This window comes from Lactuca saligna, chromosome 8, assembly GCF_052625555.1.
Source record: "Lactuca saligna cultivar CGN05327 chromosome 8, ASM5262555v1, whole genome shotgun sequence".
In the NCBI taxonomy this organism is placed as follows: domain Eukaryota; kingdom Viridiplantae; phylum Streptophyta; class Magnoliopsida; order Asterales; family Asteraceae; genus Lactuca; species Lactuca saligna.
In genome coordinates, this window is record NC_136424.1 from 47,687,891 (window position 1) to 47,708,889 (window position 20,999).

The following is a 20,999-nucleotide window of genomic DNA, read 5'->3' on the forward strand; positions in this document are numbered from 1 at the left end:
TGTTTTGAAAAAATGTTATGAATGTCATGTAAACCTTTAAGTAAGACAGTTGATATAAGTATGAAAACCCTAAGAAATCTCTTATTTCCTACTAGTATGAAATGTAGTCTTCTACCAAGACCCGAATGGTTTGTTATGACAATGTAGTCTTCTACCAAGACCCGAATGTTTTTGTAAGTAAAAAATGATAATTTTTCCTTTCCATTGACTAGTACTAAAAGTACTCAGTCTAACTCCTCGTTTATGTGAATGTATCACAAAATAAAGTAAATAGGAAAATGTACTAATGTAAGTGTTATCACTGGGTACTAGGATTAACACAACATCGCAATAAGCGAAATATATAACCTAATGAACATCCGAAGATTATCCAATTTTCCTCTGTAGCAGCAGCAGTGGTCAGGAAGGGTTAGTCCCAAAATCAATCTACCTAGTATAAGTATTAACCTTAGACCTTCGTAGATGGTCATCAACCACTGGTGCTAATCAGATGGGATTCGGAATGGTTAGTCCCGCCTAGATATCCCGTTGAACTGGGATAGAAAAGACAATTTACATAGACAGTACTAATAAATTATCCTGGCAAGCTGAGATACAAGTATTCATGTAAGCGTGTTCATGCATCATGTAAGCATATGTAAACGTACTCATGTATCAGGTAAGTATATGTATATGTACTCATGTATCTGGTAAGTATATGTATATGTACTCATGTATCAGGTAATGTACTGGTATAGACTCATGAATGAACTGACTCTTGTGTGATTCCTTGCAATAGGAATAATGTTTTGTTTCTTCTAACTATCCCTATGATAATTTACTGGAAGGTAATTGGTTATTCAAGAAGGTAAAGGTAATGGTTTTGCAAGATATCTAAGAGTTTTGAATAATAATTAAGAGTGACTTGATATCATGTTAATAAAAATTTCAAAACTAATACTTTTTTTATCAAGGTATTTTAAGATAGAAAACCATTTCATGCATCACATTTTGTAGTATGTGAAATCTGTTGGATGAAAACACAGTTATAAAATACATATGAGTGATTTAATAACATGTTGTTTTCTACTTGTATTCCGCCCCCCCCCCCCCACCCACCCCCATTAAAACATTTAAAATATTCATTTAGGGGTATGAACTCACCTGTAGATGGTGGTTTGGATGAACTGAATGATGTAGGATTGCTAGGTGACAAGTGAAGACTTGTTCACACTCAATGATCCTAGTTAATATATAATCACACATATATGTATCCAATTAGACTTTAAACCACTAATTGACAAAGTTAAGACATCCTAAGGCATGTAAAACACCTTATATAAGTGCTACAAGCCATAAGGATTGCATCTAAGTGCTAAAGGACCTTGCCATTGTGTTTAGGGCTTAAGGTACGGATTTGATGACCTTTACCCTAGGAGTTTACGGTAGTAAACTCAAGGGTTTACGGTCGTAAGCTCTAAACCTTTTGACCATATGATGATTTGAGGTTTTACAAGTCCTTTGAAGCATTTCTACTTGGTGGTTTGGACTTTGGAAGGGACTAGGGCAACAAAACACTCCTTTGAGGAGTTTACGGCCTCATTGTCATTTCTCTTTGGGTTTACTACCTTAAACTCATGAGTTTACTACCTTAAACTCATGCGTTTACTACCTTAAACTCATAAGTTTGGCATTTGGGGGGTTTTCAAGTCCTTAGCTTAATCATGGCAATAGTCTAGGTTAGATTTAGACATAAGGAATAACCATTGAACTTTTATGGGACTTTTATGCACTTTTTGGGGTGTTCACGGTTTTGGGAGATCCCCAAACCGTAAACACATAAAAATGGAAGTATTTGGTGCTTTTTGTGTGGTATACTCATTAAGGATGAAGCTAGACAAGTCCCTAAGGCATGGTGAAGCATCTAGGCACCTTAAGGCACCACTTTGCACCATAAATGGGGTTTACAGTTTTGGGAGCCTTCCAAAACCGTGAACACCTTGAATCTTGGTGTTCTTCGGACTTTTCTTTGATATTAATATGTACTACAAGCTTAAGAAGACTCAAGGATGGAAGTACTTACTATAAGGAAGCTTGGATTTAGCTAAAAGTCCAAGAACACTTAGTGTGTGTTCTTGGTGTTCTTGGTGTTTTTTGAAAATCTAATTAAAAACACAAAAGTGAATGGATGAATAGATGCACAAACACTAGATTAAGTGTTTAATAAACTTGGAAAGGATAGAACACTTACAAGTTTGAAGATCTTGAATTGTTTCTAGTTTGCTACTTGAGAGGTGTTAGGTGCATTTCATGCATTCAATTTTTTATAGTTTTAGTTCATAAAAGTGCATTACATTTAGGTTTAGACTCATGCATTTTGTATAATTTCGGGATTTTTCATGATGCAATTCTATTCACACGCTTTTAGGATATTTCAGGGACTTATGAAGGTTGGATCTTGTTGGAGGAAGTTATCAAGAGTTGGATACAAAGTTGTAGAAGTTTTGGAGCTTTGAAGAGAGAGAATGAAGAAATGAAGAATTTGGTTTCACAGGAGTTTACACGGCCGTGTAAATTTATGCCTTTGATTTACACGGGCCGTGTAAACGTATATGCAAGGACATTCTACTTCGAAGACCTGGAAGAATTAAGCATTCTACTTTTCTTGTTTACACGGCCGTGTAAACCCTCACCTTTGATTTACACGGGCCGTGTAAACGTCTCGACAGTTTTAAAGTGGTTTTTGTCTTCTTATAATTGAGACAATCAGTTTGGATGGGGGTTAGGTCGGATTTTGGGAGGAGAAGAGATGATTTTCAGAGCTTTTGCAAGTAGATTAACACTTGGAAAACACTTTAATTTCTTTTTGTAAGTCAATTTGAAGTTTAAACCTGTTTGATTTGTAGTCCAACCTAGATATGTGTGGTTGATTTTATTATCATTTCCGAATCTGAATTCTTAAGTATGTGTTGTTAGGCTGTAACTTGAATTCAACTTATGTTTAACATCTAGTAATCTTTGATTTGATCTTAATCATGTGTTTGGTTAGTTCTCTTTTTCACTTGATCAATGAACTAGGGTTCTATTCAATCTAGTTAATCAAATCATGAAATTCGTATATGTTTTATGATTTGATGTTAGTAACACTCACTTACTTGGTTGTAATTAGATCAAAATTAGTGCAATCAAAGATTAAATGTTTATATTCCCAAGCTTAAGAGGAATGTTAAACATTGTTGGTAATTAGTGCAAGAACTTAATGTCATTTAATGATTTAATGCAAGAGCTTATTTGGGTTGAATCAAATAAATGAAATTTTATTTAAAGAGCTTATTTTGAATAGAATACTTTTGCCAATTTGGATATTAGAGTTTATTAATATCCAACTTACCAACCTAGATTGAACATGAGTTATAATCATATTACATCTTTCAACATAATACATATATAAGAGTCAGAATCGGAAATGTACTTCTTTTACTGCGTTTGTTTTCAATCTTTCTTATTTATGAAGTTTAATTCAAGTTTAAATACAAACCCCCATTTCAATATTACTTGTATTATGTGTGAAAATATGGTAAGATGAAAAGTCCCGTATCTCTGTGGACCGACCCTGCTTACTCTATACTATCTTTAGTATTAGAAATAGCAGTGATTTGAGTTATATTAATATTATTTTATCCCATCATTTGTTGGTTTGACACCCAAACAAGAGGTTTTCTTAAGTTTACTCTTTTGGGAGTTTACTCTTTTGGATAAATGGGGAGTAAACTCATATTGACTAGACTTAAGGAGTAAACTCATGGATAAGCATGAGTTTTCGGATTTTGGTATGATTTCTCGACTCAAACGAAATAGTTTGGCCGAGAGTTTCTAAGACGCGAGGTGTTTGCGGTTTTTAAAATTTAAAACCCGAGACGACACTTTCTTTCACCCGTTCGTTTAAAAATAATATTAATCAAACGAACTTTATATTTCTTAAAATAAGAAATAATGATATTAATTAATGATACGAAGTGATTGACTTTTAGGGTTTGACCGAATGAAAATTTCGGGTTGTCACAACTCCCCTCGAGGATCGTCCAACTTCTTAACCACATTGCTTCACTCTTCCTGCTATTGTAATTCATACAGTTATCAATCATTAGTCTTAGTTGTCATTTTGTCTTCTCTCAAGCATAAACACAAACGCATAGAGTGCACTTCAGTATGTGTTATTTATATCCATTATTTTAATAAAACCAAAACACAAATACAAATTAGAGTAGTATATGTCATCGTATATGCATTAACTAAGAACCAAAGACAGAAAATATAGATTAAAAAGAATCGCATAAACATTAAATCAAACATATGGTCTTGTTGTTCAATAGTAGTATTATGGTTCAGTATTGTCGGCTCAAAAAACTCGAAATCAGATATGAAAAGAAAGACATAATCTTATTCTGATGACTTTAATCGAACATCTTTCAGGCATTCTATTTCAATCAATCTATTTTTTTCCACCATCTGTAAGCATGGAGGCATCGGGTAGACGGAAGGCGACGAACATGAAGATGAGGAAGAAGAGTAGTCGAATAGAGGATCTAGAAGTTAATGTCATGATGGCAGATAAAAGGCCGACAGAGGTGCTCGGATGTATGAATCGATTTCTGGTGGAAATTAAGGTACAGAGGTATCAATGATTTGAGGAAGCCGTCGATGGTTAGGGATGTTGGCTTTCTAGGTTTAAACTAATTAAGGAGAGATTAATTGACTTAATTTTTACCATAATTAGATATAGTAAGTTTACCATTATACCGTTTTTAAATTTATTTAATGATGTATTATTCCTGAATTCTCATTGGTGCATTTAGGCACACACTATTTGCTAGAAACATTTCAACCTAGCTCATATATATATATATATATATATATATATATATATATATATATATGATTGTGTGTGGATCATATACGTTTCTTGAAATTCAAACTCTTCAGTTTTGTTATTGAAACAAAAATTACGATTGCTCCCATTGACTTTGACATATGATGGCTCATATTCATTTCTTAAAATTCAAACTCCTTGTATTATCTCATTAAAGAAAAGATTCCAATATGCGAGACGTTCGTTTTAGTCCATAAATGAACTTCATGAGCTTACACATGCTTCACAACCTATCTTGGTTTAAATACGTGTTTCTTTCTGTCCATGGGTGTTATTTCTTGAAGATCTACTGACACTCAAAATTTTATGGCTAAATGCTTGATTAATCAAGTTTCAAAACTTGTTAGTACTGAATCTTTGTATGTCCTTTTTCTATCTTGTAGCCTTTACGTCCTACCATAGCTTTCTATAGTTGGTATACTCTGATGGCCATCTACCAGTGACTCATATTCCTTAGTAATATAGATTCTATATAACTAGGTCTATGACATCCTCTATCAAGTATAAGGAAGAGGTGGAGATGTATCAGTTTCCTCAATAGTTCTTTCAATCTCGAATTAAATTCTAGGTCCAACTTTAGGTTCTTTGTTGGTGTGGCTACCACTAGCCCCTTTGGATATCAACTCCCTCTCTTGGAAGACTTCCCTTTAAGTAATAATATTTTTGTTCTCATAAGGTTTGTAAAATAATTATCAAAAATTCATGTTGAGATATCTTATGAGATAACACATCTCTATTCTAAGTCTTAAATTATTGAGCATTTCACGATGAGCGTAAGCCTCACAATCGTAAAATTATATATGTGCTAGTGAGGGATGAACCCTACTATACATATCAGATAGTGTTTCATAAACCATCTTAATAAGTGGAAGACCAAGGACTCTTTCAACTCTATTCATGGTACAGTCCGTATCCAACTACACTCCTTGTGATAATGTTTTGGGTAGAGACAGCTTGTGAAACTCTTTCACAATTCCTCATATGATCAATGAAATTTTTTACTGGGATATTCATTATCCCTATTGGATTTGAGTATCTCATCTTGTTGCCCTTTTGATTCTCAACTTCGTTCTATGAGAGCTCTGAACACCTGAAAGGCTCCAGACTTATGGTTATTAAGATAAACATGTTCATATGAAGTTAATCGTACCATGTATCATGACAAATCTGAACGTTTTATTAGTTTGAACTAATTCCAACAGATATTCATATCACTAAGTGATGTATTCATCATCTAACTTGATAAAAAGGATTAGCATTTATCATGAGACTTGTAGTCATATGATATTAAAATCCAATCTAACTCGATACTTGGTAATGCAATTATTTTTATGTGTTTAAGACTATGATTCCAAAAATACGTTTTACCCAAACCTTTTGGATGTATTTGAATTTTTACTTATTGTGTTTGATTTAAACGGTCTATTAGTCAAACTAATAGAAAAAGATATTTGCACTATCGTATAGTATTTTTGTCATCCATCTTGACGAATAAGACTTAAATTTATCATAAGACTTGTGGTCAAATAAATTCCAAAATCCTAACCAACTGGATATTTAGTAATACAAACCTCATATCTAAGAAGTGATTTCACAATAATATATTTTATTCAAATATTCGAATCAGCTATGAACTACTGTTACTATACTAGTTTCATAGATTTCATGATTTTCTTTTAACATGTTAAACATTTAAATAAGTCAGAACAATATCATGAAACATTTTATAAATAATTTAAATCATAGAACTGTAGACCAAAATTTTAGGGAGAAATTTGATGGGGTTTCTAGGTTACAATTACATTGTACATGCAACCTAAATGTATCTATGTCTTTTCTCAATTAATAGCAACATACTTATGAAACAAAACTATAAACCCTATGAAGAAAATTCATGAATAGAACCACATACATCTTGCTTGATTCAAAACAAGCTAATCAAATACCATTTGTAGTCTCCATAAAAAAAACTAGCTCCAAAAGTATGGCCTCGTCTAATGGTTCACACCCAAAACTCAAGAAACCCTAGGATTGAATGAGAGAGAAGAGAGAATATAGACTTTTCGTTCTATACCTTGTAGGTATGATAAGCCATGAAATCTTGGTGCCCAAGGGTACTATTTATAGTTTGCTGATTAATCCATATTTAAATGATTAAATAATATATTTAATCCCAACTAAAATTAGATCCTTATCAACAAGCAGGAGGCTTCTGGAAACCATAAGAAGGCTCCCAAAACCGTCCATGTCATGGACTCTTCTATAATTGACTCTTTTGTTTAACTATTGAACAATTAGAATTCACACAGTCGACCTTTAATTAGTTCTGATTGATCCCAACATAATTGCAGATAAATTCTAATTAATAATAAATCAATTTTGACTATCTTTAATTAATTCAAAATTAATTATTCACTATTTCTGATTAATTTATTAATCACATAATAAATTAATAAATCATTTACCTCTCTCCTTTGATCAATCCAATACATTTCCTAGTTATGAGGGCAATCCAAAAAGCACTTTACTTTATTCATCAACATTATACAAACTTAGTTAGGACCTTAGACACTTTAATCCAACACAATTATCTTCTTTATGTTTCATTCTTTTACTTTCCTTCAGATATATTGGGCATTTATGCCTTATTGGTCCTTTTCTTGTTTTGGAAACAAATAGCCTATCAAAACATGTCCCAAAATAAGCCTTCCTGTTGTCCTTGGAATTTGGGGCCGGATTAGGTGTACTAACACTAATCGCTTTGAACCCATGGGCAAGTGGATTTCATCTTTTTGATACTTCCATTCATGATAGTAAATATAGGAGAATTTGAAGTTGTACATTCTATGATTGGTCATGTTAGTCCCAAAAGGCCCTCAACATGTCATGTATTCCTTCATGGACATTTCAAGTTGTCATATAAAAATATGAGTGAATTGATTATATGTACATGTTAGCTAGTTGATTAACCATAGTCAACTCCTAACTCAATGAAATTCCATTTTACTTATAAATGTTGGAATACGACATACATTTGATAATTTCTTATAATGCAATGTTTGGAAGAACCTCGGGACGAGCTTTAATGTAACGCTCTGCTCCAAATTGACTCCTAGTCTGAGGTTGTGGCTCAAAGGTCGGTCATTATAACGATTATGGCTTTTGGTAAGGAATGATCTAGGCCCATTTGGGTGCGGGTGATGTATTAGAAGTGATCCAGTTGTTCAGTTCGTGTTTTGGAGCCTAAGGGTATTTCGATAAAGTGGTAGTTCAGGATTTTGTGGAAAATGGATTTTTGTTTGGAAGGTATTAAGAAATTTTTGAGTTGTTAGAAGTGTAGAGCTTCTCGTCACCTTTTCGTGGATATAAGGATCGTTGGAATCAGGCTTATAACGAAGAAGTTATGGCCTTCGGAAGTTGCGTAGTTTTCCAGGCTTAGCCGAGTACACGGGGCATACACAAAGAGTACGCGGGGCGTACTAGTGATGAAGGTATTACGTTGGGCTTACCTTGGAGTACGATGGGCGTACTGACCAAATATGGTCGTGAATGCTCCCCAAAGTACGATGGGCGTACCATATGTACGTTGGGCGTACTCCAGTCAGATCAGAACCCTATTTTAGGGTCTTGGACCCTATTTAAGCTTCTTATCTCATAACCTAACCCTAATATCTTCAGCCTTCACCCCTCAAAACCCTAAAAATTGTCATATATCATCCATGGTGGCATTTTGAGCTTATGGAGTCCATTTTTGAGGTGTTTAATCCATTTTCAAGAAGATGGAGTTTGATGCAAAGATGGGAATCAATGAGGAGCTTATGGATCTGGCTTTTAGGACTCATTCTCAGCTTGATGAAGGTATAAAGCTTTTAACTTGATCATTCATCTTTTAGATCTACCATTTTTGGGTTTTGGTTTCTTTTTGGTCCCAAGGTTAAAGCTTTATGGTTCAAATTCGATTCTTAGACTTGGGGCTGCCACCCTTGATGTTATTTAAGTCCCTAAGGCAGAAAGTTGCCATCTTGGAGGTCTTTAAGGTTTCATGCAAGAGTTATGGTCATTTACATGGAAGTAGATTGTTATACTTTTATTTTGGGTTCATGTGGGTCATATAAGTCACCAAGTCAGTGACTTTATGGATTAAGAAGTTGAAAAGGACTTGGATCTGTGATTGTAGCTTCTGGAGTAGAGTATTAAGCACTTAATGGTAAAATGGCTTAACAGGGGAGTATGTTGAGCGTACATGTAGGTATGCGCAGCGTACGCATCGTTTGGCTAGTACGCTTAGCGTACATAGAAGTACGCCCATCGTACTCATCAGATATGAGCCTTATGAGTTTTGGGCCTTGGGTTGGGCCAAGCAATGAACTTTGGGCCTTTAGGCCTTAGTGAACCATCTGAGGTCATATGTTTTAGGATAGAAATAGGCTTAGGTTAAGGCCCATTAGGTGGATTTGTCCCCATTTAGCAAATTGGGCCATTAGTGGGCTTGGAAAGCCTACATAGTGTTGTACTTTTATTTTTGGTTTAGGCCTTAGTGTTGGATCATACTTGGCCAGGGGCAGAATGGTCATTTTACCTCATGCATGGATTAAGGATTATGGTATGGGACCCAATTGCTAATTGTGTATATTGATCGGTATTAATAGCTCAGGAAGTGGACAGGGCAGCGGCTAAGGATTCTTTCAGGGAGCTTTTGCATTCGAGGTGAGTCTTCTCACCATACCAATGGGTCTAAGGCACCAAGGTCGGCCCATTTTATGTTATTTGGTATGATAGTTAGCTTCATGCTAGGTGGTATGCTAGTAATTATATGATGTGTAGTATTCTAGATGTCTTTGTGATACTTGCATGGAAGACCCCAGGGGGAGCTCGTGGCATTGGATGTAAGACCATGTGAGGTAGCCCATGGCAGTCCTAGGTAAAGACCATGTGGGATAGCCCATGGCATTGGATGTAAGACCATGTAGGGTAGCCCATGGCCGTTCTAGGTAAAGACCATGTGGGGTAGCTCATGGCATTCTTGCAGGTTTTATGTATGCATGGATTATGTGGTATGTGTAGCTTTACAGCTAATATGATATGTGTTATGTGGATTGTGTGGGGTATGCTCTGGGGAACTCACTAAGCTTCGTGCTTAGAGGTTTGTTTATGGTTTCAGGTATCATCGTTTTGGAAAGGAAGGGCTCGGAAGGATTGCAACCCACACACCTATGAATTCTGCAACAAATGATTTTGGGATAAACTCTGATAAAGGATTTGCTTGACTATGATTTGAAATGTTTGAATTAAATGGTATCAATGTTTTAGTTATATTAAAAATGAATTTTTTACCCTTGATTTTTGGGTCGTTACATTTAACTAAGGGATGATTTTTTTTTATGAGAACTATTCCCAAACTACGAATTTAGACAAGATTCCTATCAACTACTCATTTCATATGTTTTATAGCAGTAGATTTAATGGATAAAATTATGGACATCGTTCAATTATTATTTCCATTCTAGTTTGCTTTATTTATTCTTATTAATAATTTACCCTAAAGAATTATTTTACAAGGCTAGGATCCATATTTGGTTTTGTAATGTCGTAAAAGGATACCATAAACACACCACAAAGTTATTTAGGCAGGAAATACTCTTTGCCAGTTTCAATCACCAATGAAACTCCTAGATATTTGAGATTCATTGACTATCAAGTGCATGTTAATCTCGGATTGTGCTTATTTTGTTTCTATGCCAGAGATGTTGTGGATTATAGAACAAATGGTGAATCAACCACGCAAAAAGCGTGTGATGCTTGGCTCAAGTTACGCTTGAGATCTGCGAGTCTCACATCATTTCCAACCATAATCCTCAAATTGATGTGTCGGCTAATCACACGCACTCCATCAACAGATTATAAGGAAATATGCATTATTCGTGGGTAACACACGATTCACGTTTTTTAATTATATATATATATATATATATATATATATATATATATATATATATATATATATATATATATATAACAGGAATTTTTTTATTACTTAAGTTAATACTTTTAACTTAACTACACTCTCAAATGAAAAGAGACGGTGATGGTGGTAAGCTATTAAGCTTTTAAGGACCAACATCATTAAAAATCAGAAAGACCTCCTTCAACCACTCTTATAGCATTAGACCGGGTGACTCTAATCATGGGTTGACTGATAATGTTTTAATTAAACATGTGAGGGAACATGTTGTAAATATAACATATATATATATATATATATATATATATATATATATATATATATATATATATATATATATAATCATACTATATAATAAATTTAAAACTTTTATATTTATGACTTAATAAATGTTCAAATTTAATTCTCTAGTTAAATAATATTTTGAAATTCAAATTATATATTCAAATTTAAATCTAATTAAATAATATTTTAATTTAAGGATTTATCAATTCTGATTTATCTTAAATATACAAAGTTAACTATTTGTTAAATAATACTTAAAGTTCAAATTTGAATTTTGATTTCATTTAAATAATCAGATTTAAATATTATTTTAAATTAGTAACTTATCCAATCCAAAAAAAATTCAACAAAAAGTCAGCAGGGAGTGCTGCCTCTTACGAAAAATTAAAATTTTTTTATACATATAACTAAAGCCTATTAGTCTTGATATGATGCCACTGATGGGTTTTATAGCATTCTCTACAAACTAGTTAGCGTATCAAAATCATAAAATTAACCATATGTGTATATGCATCTTAAAGATCTAGGTTTTTACTATTATAGCAACCTACTTTAAAACTTATAAACATACTAACCTCTTGATCTTGATCTTCTTGGTTCCTTGCTTAAAATCTAGTGATAGCCACTTTGCTTTGAATGATTAGGAGCCAAACTAGGAAGCCTTCTAGAGGAAACATACTCATGACGCCAACTAGCAAATATAAACTTGATCGTCTTGGTTCCTTGCTTAAAATCTAGTGATAGCCACTTTGCTTTGAATGATTAGGAGCCAAACTAGGAAGCCTTCTAGAGGAAACATACTCATGACGCCAACTAGCAAATATAAGCTTTATGAAAGAAAGACTTAGAACGGAATTTTCAATAACCCTAGAAGGGTCATAATTTCCGTCTCATGAGAACCAAGAAAAGAGGGAGAACGAAATTTAAGAGCTAGGAGTATGTAGGGCCTCATCCCTAGCTTTCTATTTATAGGCTCATAATCTATAAGCAACTCAAAAACCTGATAAGACTTATGCTTATCTTTTTAGAATTCATCCCCTACCATATCTCAAGGGTTATGAATATTCTAATTATTTACTAATGAATTAATTAATATTCAACTCATTTGATTATTTAAAAACTATATAGTTAATTCTAAAATAATTTTCAATTAATTTATTAATTCAAAATAAATTACCAGTCTTGTTTTTTGCTAATTCCTTATTACTTAACTGGATCATGAAGGCCACCCAACATGACCGTGTTGATATTAAAAATATTACCAATTAGTTAAATAACATTTGACACTATTTCCAACAAGATTGTCAGATGTAAATAGATCTTCAAGAAGAATATCGATACGGATATTAATTTACACACATTCAAGATTCAACTTGTGGCAAAGGGCTATGTGCATTCATTAGTGAAGATTGTTGAAACTTTCTCATTGTCCTGAGCATTAAAGAAATTAGGGTTATGATTAAGTTGATGTGATGGCCATTCGACCGCAAATTTAAACCTTAATAAATTGTGTATGGTGAAATATATGGATCTGAATACACGTAGTTCTATATATCTTCCTTGGATTGTGCTATGTGATGATGATGCTATTATGACTATATATGTTATGTTAACTGTGTTTCAACCTCAACCAGTCCCAATACGACACGTTTATCAGGTCTAAATGTAAGTGGTATTTCCATCATCCTAAATGGTTGGGGTGGCTTCCCCCTAAGAGTGGACATCATAAGTTGCATTCTACTTATGACCAAGGATATAAACTTTCAAAAGTAGTGCTCAAAATAGGATTTCAATAAAGCTTTCGTGGTCAACTAGTCTTTGTTCTATCTCTTCGTATGGTGTTGTGGGATGGCTACAAAACTAGATAACGATGATGAAGTTTTAGCATAAGCCACCCACCCTACAATACAAAATCCCAAGTGTTGATTCTTCCACCAAGGTTTTATTTGCTCATATGCTGAAAAACCAATGCAATGCAATTGCAATTGGCAACAAAAAGATATTTGCAATTTACATCCTCTCTCTCTCTCTCTCTCTCTCTGGCTCTTGATTTCTCTCTACTGTATTAATTAACGTATATACACAAACAAACGGACACAAAGCAAGGAAAGTTTCAGTTTAAACAATTAGGAGCAATTGGATCAACTTTGATGACTCGCGTGTTGTATGATCCACACCTCCCACACTTGTGGTATAGCCAGTGAAAAGGAGCATTCCCCTTTTTATCACAATCATTGCATAGTATGTCCTATAACAGTAATAATTTCATCTCAATCATTCATTCAATAAAAGCTACACATATAACTATAAATAAATAAATATAAAAAATCTTCACCTGACACCGATTTCTATACTCCTCCGGGAGCTCCTCAGATGCCATTAAAGCATCCAGCATACCAAAATACACCTGCAACCCATCAAACATTAGCATAAAAATCTGAACATTTTGTGTACTGTATCTTATTTATTTTATAGCAAATTACAAGAAAAAAAAAATCTGTCTACTAACTTACCGACATATCTCCCATGGATTTGCTGCATATTGGACAGATGTAATGCGTGCATGCATATGCCTATACATGAGAAAAATTCAAAATGTGAAAAATATACTCCATATTTAGAAAATGAAAAAAGAAAATGCAGGCAGGGGAATGATGGGCCCACCTGGAAACAAGCAGAGTGCATAAAATGACCACAGGGAAGGGCTCTGACAGCTGCGCTTGAAGTAAACAAAAAATCACAGCAAATGGGGCAGTTTGTTTCCAAGCCTTTCTCCCTACACTTATGATCCACCAGCTTTATCCCCAAGCAGTAGTTGCATGTCATGCAGTGAAAGAAGTCAACTCCAAGCCCTTTTCCAAGCCGACATAAATTGCAAAACGGGCAATGATACACTGTCCTGAAAACAAAACACCAAAAGAGAAAAGGAGTAGAGTAAGTTGCTAGTTCAAAAAAGAAAAAAAGGAAAACCCATGATAAATAATTACCTTTCATCGTCAAAGAACTTGCAATAGCTACAATAATATTTGGCCATTGAAAGTCCATTGCAAGATGGTGTTGAGCAATTCGGTCCAACAGGTTGAATCTTGAGGCAGTTCATACACATCATTTCGGTTGTAGCTTTCCTGATGGTGATGATGAAGAATTACCAGAAGGGTAAGGGAGAAGAAGATTTGATTTGAGTTATGGAAAAGGGTAAGGGTAAGGGTAAACCTGTCCATTGTGTGGTCGCTGACATTATCGTGACAAAATCTGCATGTGAAAAGCTTCTGACAACACGCAGCTCGAAGCTTGCAGTTTCGTTTGTAATGCTCGCATCCGAATATTTGTTTTTCTGTGTCGCGAAATGATGGGGAGAATCCATGGAGGCCTTCGCTATCTGACGTTTCCCCTTTTCTTCCTTGTGGTAATTTCTGCTGGGCAGCAATCCAACGACTACAGAAAGTGGATTAAGCAGATTAATAAACCAGTAAATTACAGAAATGGTCCCCGTGCTTTCTGATTTTAAATTGATTTTTTTTTTTTTTTTTTTTTTTGTCTATTTAGGTTTTTATTTAAAGTTTTCACATCAATTTTGGTCTTATAGAACTTCTTGTTTCCTTTATTAGTAAATTCCAAAAATGGTCACTATGCTTTCTGATTTTTAGTGTGCTTAGTTTAAATCAATTTTGTTCCTCATTTCAAGGTTTCGTGTCGATACTATTGGTCCCTATACTTTTACTTACTTCCTTCAAATTTTTTGTTATGTTTTAGTTAATTATAGTAATAATTTACATAAATGGTCCCTGTACTTTCTGATTTTAACTTGTTTAGTCCAAAGTTGAAACCTTTATCAGTTTTAGTCCTATCCATTTTGGTCCTTGGAATCTTTTCTTATTAACTTTGTTTTTTTTCTGTTAATTACAAAATTAGTCCATGTGCTTTCTGATTTTTAGCGACTTTGGTCCAAAATTAAAACAATTTTTCAATTTTAGTCCTTTTTTCAAGGTTTTGTATCAATTTCGGTCCCTGGGAATTTCTGTTTTTGGTTTTGCATTAACTTCCGTCCTAATTTCAAAGTTTCTATCGATTTTAATCCCTAAAAATTTCGGCTTTTGGTTCTCTTATTCAAGGTCTTGTAGCGATTTTGGTCCCAATTTCAAAGTTTCTTATAAATTCCAGTCCCTAGAACTTTGAAATAAGGACTGAAATCGATATCCAAATAGGACCAAAATCAATATGAAACCTTAAAATAAGAACCAAAATCCATACAAAACCTTGAAATATGGATCAAAACTGAAAGGTTTCAATTTTGGACTATATATGGAAAAAAATCAGAAAGCACAAGGACCACTTTTGTAATTCGCTCTAAATAAACAAAAAAAAAAAAATCAAGAGTAAGATGTAAGATGAAACACACCTGGTCATAAGGTTCTGAATGAGATAATCCTTTCTTCTGGGATCAAGAGTTGGATCCCTTGAAACTTTTCTTATCTCTGACTCCAGCTCATTTTGATTCATCCTAAATATATCTTTCCACCCTGGCTTAAACGTGTAATCATTTGGATCCAATGCTTCATGTTCATGTACATCACCACCTAAAATCATTAACAGGTATTACAATACAAACAAATTCCAGAAACAAATCAATAACAATGAGAAACAAACCTTGTGAAACGTTTGCATCTGTTTGTGATGCTTCCTCTGAAGAAGGAGAACTTCCCTCCCACCATTCATTAAGCCACTCTGTAAACATTGTATTTTTAGTAGCTTGTTTCCATGTATCCATCATTTTATTCTGTTCCTCTTGAGTCAAAACAGAGGTCACCCATGGCAACATCGACTGCAACACTTCAGCACCTGTAGTCCCGATTATTCTCCCCACAAGCTTATCTTGTTCCTCAACAGAAAAATGTCTATCAAACAAAGGCCATAACTCAAGTTCTTCACGCAAAATATGTTGATCCAATGTAACCCTAATCGATTTACACATCCCCTGTACTTTCGTAGCCAGCTCATTATAATTCCTAAAACTATCATCACACGTATCAAGATTTTCATGAAGCTCACACAGTTCAAAAAGTGAAGTTGATATATCTTCAAACAACTTTTCTTCTTGTTTGTGGTCTAGAGTATACGAGTGGCTAACGTTATGTAAAGTTTCTTTTGATTCTAATGCGGGAAAGACGATATCGTCCTCAGCATTACTATGAGCTCTGTATAAACCCCATAACAAACGGAATCTTCCATTGAATTGATGAAGGAAGCTTTCGTTTGTTTCGTTTAGTTTCCCAGATTCCACATCAAGAAACTCCAAGTCTTTGCGGATTGCTTTGTGGAATTTGAAAATTGTGTCAATTGGACGCCCATTGCCCTCCGTGTCAATCAAACTTATACCCGTTTCCCAGTTGAAAACACTGGAGCTAAAGGAAGGGGTAGAACTGGAAGGGTTAAAAGATAAAGAACGTAAAGATTTCGAAGAACTTGTTCCCAAATTGTTGTTTTCCATTCCTAACCCTGGAACACAACAAGATTGTTTGCTTCGAGTACTACCATGGTTTTTGGTTTCTTGATGTGGGGTCGTGTTTGACCGTTTGTTTGACCTTCCGGATTCTTCAGATGTCATATCATTGTATGCACAACAAGATGGATTGCAACCATTACTGGATTCCAAAAATGCCCTTGCAGGACAACAACCTGTTGTGCCTGAAGACAAACATATTTCCCTTGGACGCCCTTTGCAAGCCCAACCGGAGAACAGGGTGACAAGGGCAATATCGGAAGGAGGAGCTAACAATAACCATGTGTTAGAGTTAGACACTTAGACTTAGTCCACAATGAAGAAATAAATAAACAGTGGTTTGAGAAAATTTTGAGAAAAATAGACAAACCTGCCATATGCATATTGTGGAGAAATGATTTTGATTCCTCTTCTGTAAGTGATCCAACTAACCATGGTAAAACACATTCGATTACTCTCAAAGGCATTACACATAAACTTTGGTATAAGAGCTCTCGTTGTCTTTTAGGAGTAAAATGCTTGCGTGCAAGTGGGAGAACCTGAAATTAAAATCACATAAGGGCGTTATGGTAAATATAAAAGTCATAAAAAGAAAGACTAGTGATTCACTATTTCACTCATTCACCTGAAGTTCTTCATTTTTGAAATGTTTCTCGATGATGGACATGATATGATCAGCATGTGAGCATAACTTTGAACAAAATTCAGATGAAGATGAATTTGCTCCATCGTTTTCTATGCTTTCAATCAAACATCTAAACTTGTCAAATTCACTCTCTTCTTCTGCGTGTTCTTGGGCGAATGACAGCTCAGCATCTACAGCAGGGAATATAACTTTATCTTCTGCAATACTGCATTCAAAAGGATAAAATTAGTATCAAATTATCAATATGCAAACTTGTCCAATTGCCATGTAAGCATACCTATGGAATATGCAAACTTCTGCGATAAATTGGAGTCTTTTGTTAAAGGCAGATATATCTGAAAAATCTCCAGATAATTGTATCCTTCTAGCTGCTTCAGCTATATCAATTAACTCTTTTTTTATAGCTTTGTGCCAGTGTAATATTTCATCTACAGGGCGATCATGTAGTGAATCTGTGGAATCATCTATTGATCTTAAGAAAGATTCTCGTTTTTTAGGTCTGGAAGATGAACATGGACAATAATGCCCTTCCTCACACTCTTCAGAGCTTTTTCGCTTTTTATAACCGTTTGCACCATCCATCCACGTGAATATAATCTTAAATTAGAATAAGAAGTAATTTGTCAGATAGAAACGAGAAAATGAGTAAAAGATGAACATGGACAAAAATACCCTTACTCACCTGTTGAAGTAGCTTTTCTTCTGGGATTACTTTGCATAAAGAATTACGCATCTCATGGCGTTCATCAGAAGATACAGAAGCTGAAAGCCATGGAAGAAACTCTGCCATCATGTTTACAGGAATGCTGCATAAAAATTGCCAAACTAACGAAGCTTGTTCCTCAAATGAAAATTTCTCAACGAGCAAGGGGAACACCTAAAATGAGAATTAACAATTATTTTGTTTGTATATTGAGAGAATAACATGATTCTTTGATAAACTTGTTAGACGTTATTACCTGTTCTTCTTCTTTGGACATGTGTTGATTGATTGATGTTTGAAGGGCACCTGTGCAGGATGCTAATTCTCTTCTAAAGCTTTCTTCATTTTGCATGTCTGAATCCAGTAATGTGAACAGTTGATCAAAGATGACACTTTCGCCCTCGTGTTCAAGAGAATATGTTCGAGCCACGTTCTTGACACGGATGTCTAAAGCTGGAAAAATAACCTGAAAGTATGAAAGAACTAAACATGTCATATGCCCACAAATCTTATGCAACATAGCACCATATTAGTTTAGAATAAAGCCACTAATAAAGAAAATTAGAAGGATTGTTATGTGAAAATGCAATGAACAGAACACTCAAGGAGTTAACAGCTTTAATAGAAGCTATTACAAATGCAAAGATACAAGAATTTATATCTATAGTGTAAACTTGTGTAACTCTTTCCTCTTCATTTCAAACGTTATCTTGCTATTTTCTCATGACATACCTCACCTTGAACCTTTTTTTATTTTTTTGGGTATCAATCACCAGTTAATTCTCAAATATAGGTTGGATACAGAAGCAAATAAACTTCGCATAACCTGGTTGGAGAAAATGGGCAGACTTAAGCTTTGAATGTGAAAAGAATTCCATCAAAATAGGCATGAATTTTTAAACGTACAATTACAACGCTAGAGAATCCCACTCAAGAACTTAGATATACCATCGTCATCATTTATCACCATAAAATTAAAAAATATTACACTTATATGATACATAAACCGATATGCTTTCGAGATTGACGAATTAAAGGCAACATATATACAGACCTCGTCTTCAGCATTGCAGTGGTGTTTGTAGATTGATCGAAGGAAGTGATAGCGCTTAAGCAAGGGCTCAATTTCCACATGAGAATTAGTAGCAAAAGCGATGGCAGACCGGTGTAGGGCATCGAGCTCCGACCGTATGGCTTTATGAAAGAACAAGAAGATATGAATTGGCGAACTTTGTTTCTTGGAAGATTGGTTACTACTGGATGGATCCATCTGGTTCACCGCCCCTCCACCGGAAGCCGCCATCACAGCCACACCACCACCTCCAACGTCCCGGTGTTGCAATCCGGTCAATGGCGTCGCCATTTTATACAAGAAAAAACAAAACCAATTGATGCAATCCGATTCAGATTTCACAAACCCTAGATGTTTCCCGTTTCATCAACAACAATTTCCCAATTTTCTCTCTCTACTTTCTCTCTCTGTGTGGAGAGAAGAAAAGTACGAATGTAACGAAGATGGAAAGGGTAATTTTTCGATGGATAAAGAGGGAGCAATATATGGTGTGCCACGTGGATAATGGATGGGTCATTAAGTAGTAGTCCACGTGGACGATCGGACCTTACTTGACCCGATGATGGAAGCAGTCAGATTTGTGGTTTGTTTTGTCGGGACGTGCATGGCACGTGCGAGAAGGGGTGCCCACGTGACGTGGCTCGGCCTGGGTTCATCGACTAGGCCTTCCACCAATGAGAGGGAGTGGAGTCATGTCGTTTGGCACAAATCTATGGTAATATAATATTGTTTCTATCAAAAATGGATAGTTTGATTATTAATTACTGTAATTACTTTATATTAAAAAATATAAAAAGATGATTGTTAAAAAAAAAGTAAATTATAGAAATACTTCCACGGATTTTTATTTTTTTTAAATAACCATCCGTATCAATTGGTTTATATGTTTCAGACTTAAAAATTATTGTGTATATATTATATGGTGCAACTTTGGATTTTCTTTTTAAAATTATTTTTATCTTACTTTAAATTATATTATTCAACGTAGATTTTTTTAACATAATTTTAAAATTGTTTGGTAATTTCATATAAATATTTTGTTTATTACATTGTTTATAACCAAATATTAATAAATATATAACGTCCTAAAAATTACAATAAATTTAAAAAATTTTAAAAGTTAATTTTAGTGTGTGTATATATATATATATATATATATATATATATATATATATATATATATATATATATATATATATATATATAATATCATTCATTTCACCTCTTAACCAAAAACCGTTAACTTTAACTGAAAACAATCATGAACCAATAGTCTAAAGCAGCAAAATAAAGTCAATCAAAATCAACATCCATAGTAAATCATAGTGAGAAGTGTTATTTCATCGGCTATCCACAGAAGTCTTTTGGCTATCTTTTCTATAGACCGAATAACAATGTCGTCTTCGTTGCTAGAAGAGGAGTTTTCCGAGAAAGGGAATTGATAAGCCAAGAGGACAGTGGGAGGCAAATTGATCTTGAAGATATTCAAGAGAAAAGCGATGAAGGAACCTCTAACACTGGCATTCAACCCGAGGAGGTAACTCCTGTTGAGCCCTTTGATGAGTCCTTACCTCTTAGACGTTCTAGTAGTGTTAGTGTTCAACCCCAGTTTTATGGTTTTCATATTACTACTGAAGGGGATACGTTTATTAGTGATGAGACACTAATGAATTTGGATGAACCTAGCAGCTACAAAGCCATGGCAGGCCTGGAGTCTGCTAAATGGAAAGAGGTGATGGACAGCGAGATTCGGTCCATGTATGACAACCAAGTTTGAAATTTGGTTGATAATGTATCGGGTCATAAGATACTCAGGTACAAGTGGATCTTCAAGAAGAAGACGGACATGGATGGGAATGTGCACACTTACAAAGCGCAATTGGTTGCGAAGGGCTTTACTTAAACTCCCGGAGTTGACTATG

The 20,999-nt window shown here is 34.5% G+C and overlaps 1 protein-coding gene across 1 annotated transcript; it reads right to left on the reverse strand.

Moving 5' to 3' along the window:
• Window positions 1–13,078: 13,078 nt before the first annotated feature.
• BTS (zinc finger protein-like protein) lies at window positions 13,079–19,534 on the reverse strand. Its single transcript, XM_078967167.1, has 14 exons — window positions 19,060–19,534; window positions 18,262–18,471; window positions 17,985–18,179; window positions 17,580–17,899; window positions 17,282–17,507; window positions 17,027–17,195; window positions 15,804–16,925; window positions 15,556–15,733; window positions 14,370–14,591; window positions 14,144–14,281; window positions 13,821–14,055; window positions 13,670–13,729; window positions 13,492–13,563; window positions 13,079–13,404 (listed from the first exon to the last, which is right to left on the reverse strand). Exons 1-14 carry the CDS (start codon window positions 19,366–19,368, stop codon window positions 13,270–13,272), a joined length of 3,591 nt encoding a protein of 1,196 aa, XP_078823293.1. The 5' UTR covers window positions 19,369–19,534; the 3' UTR covers window positions 13,079–13,269.
• Window positions 19,535–20,999: the final 1,465 nt, after the last annotated feature.

Bases quoted from the DNA above. Each gene is read 5' to 3' on its own strand.
- BTS (XM_078967167.1), bottom strand. From the start codon at position 19,368: ATGGCGACGCCATTGACCGGATTGCAACACCGGGACGTTGGAGGTGGT. The intron at 15,734-15,803 runs GTTTGTTTCTCA...TAATGATTTTAG, and splicing joins AGATGCAAACGTTTCACAAG to GTGGTGATGTACATGAACAT. The intron at 14,056-14,143 runs GTAATTATTTAT...TTTTGTTTTCAG, and splicing joins AAGTTCTTTGACGATGAAAG to GACAGTGTATCATTGCCCGT.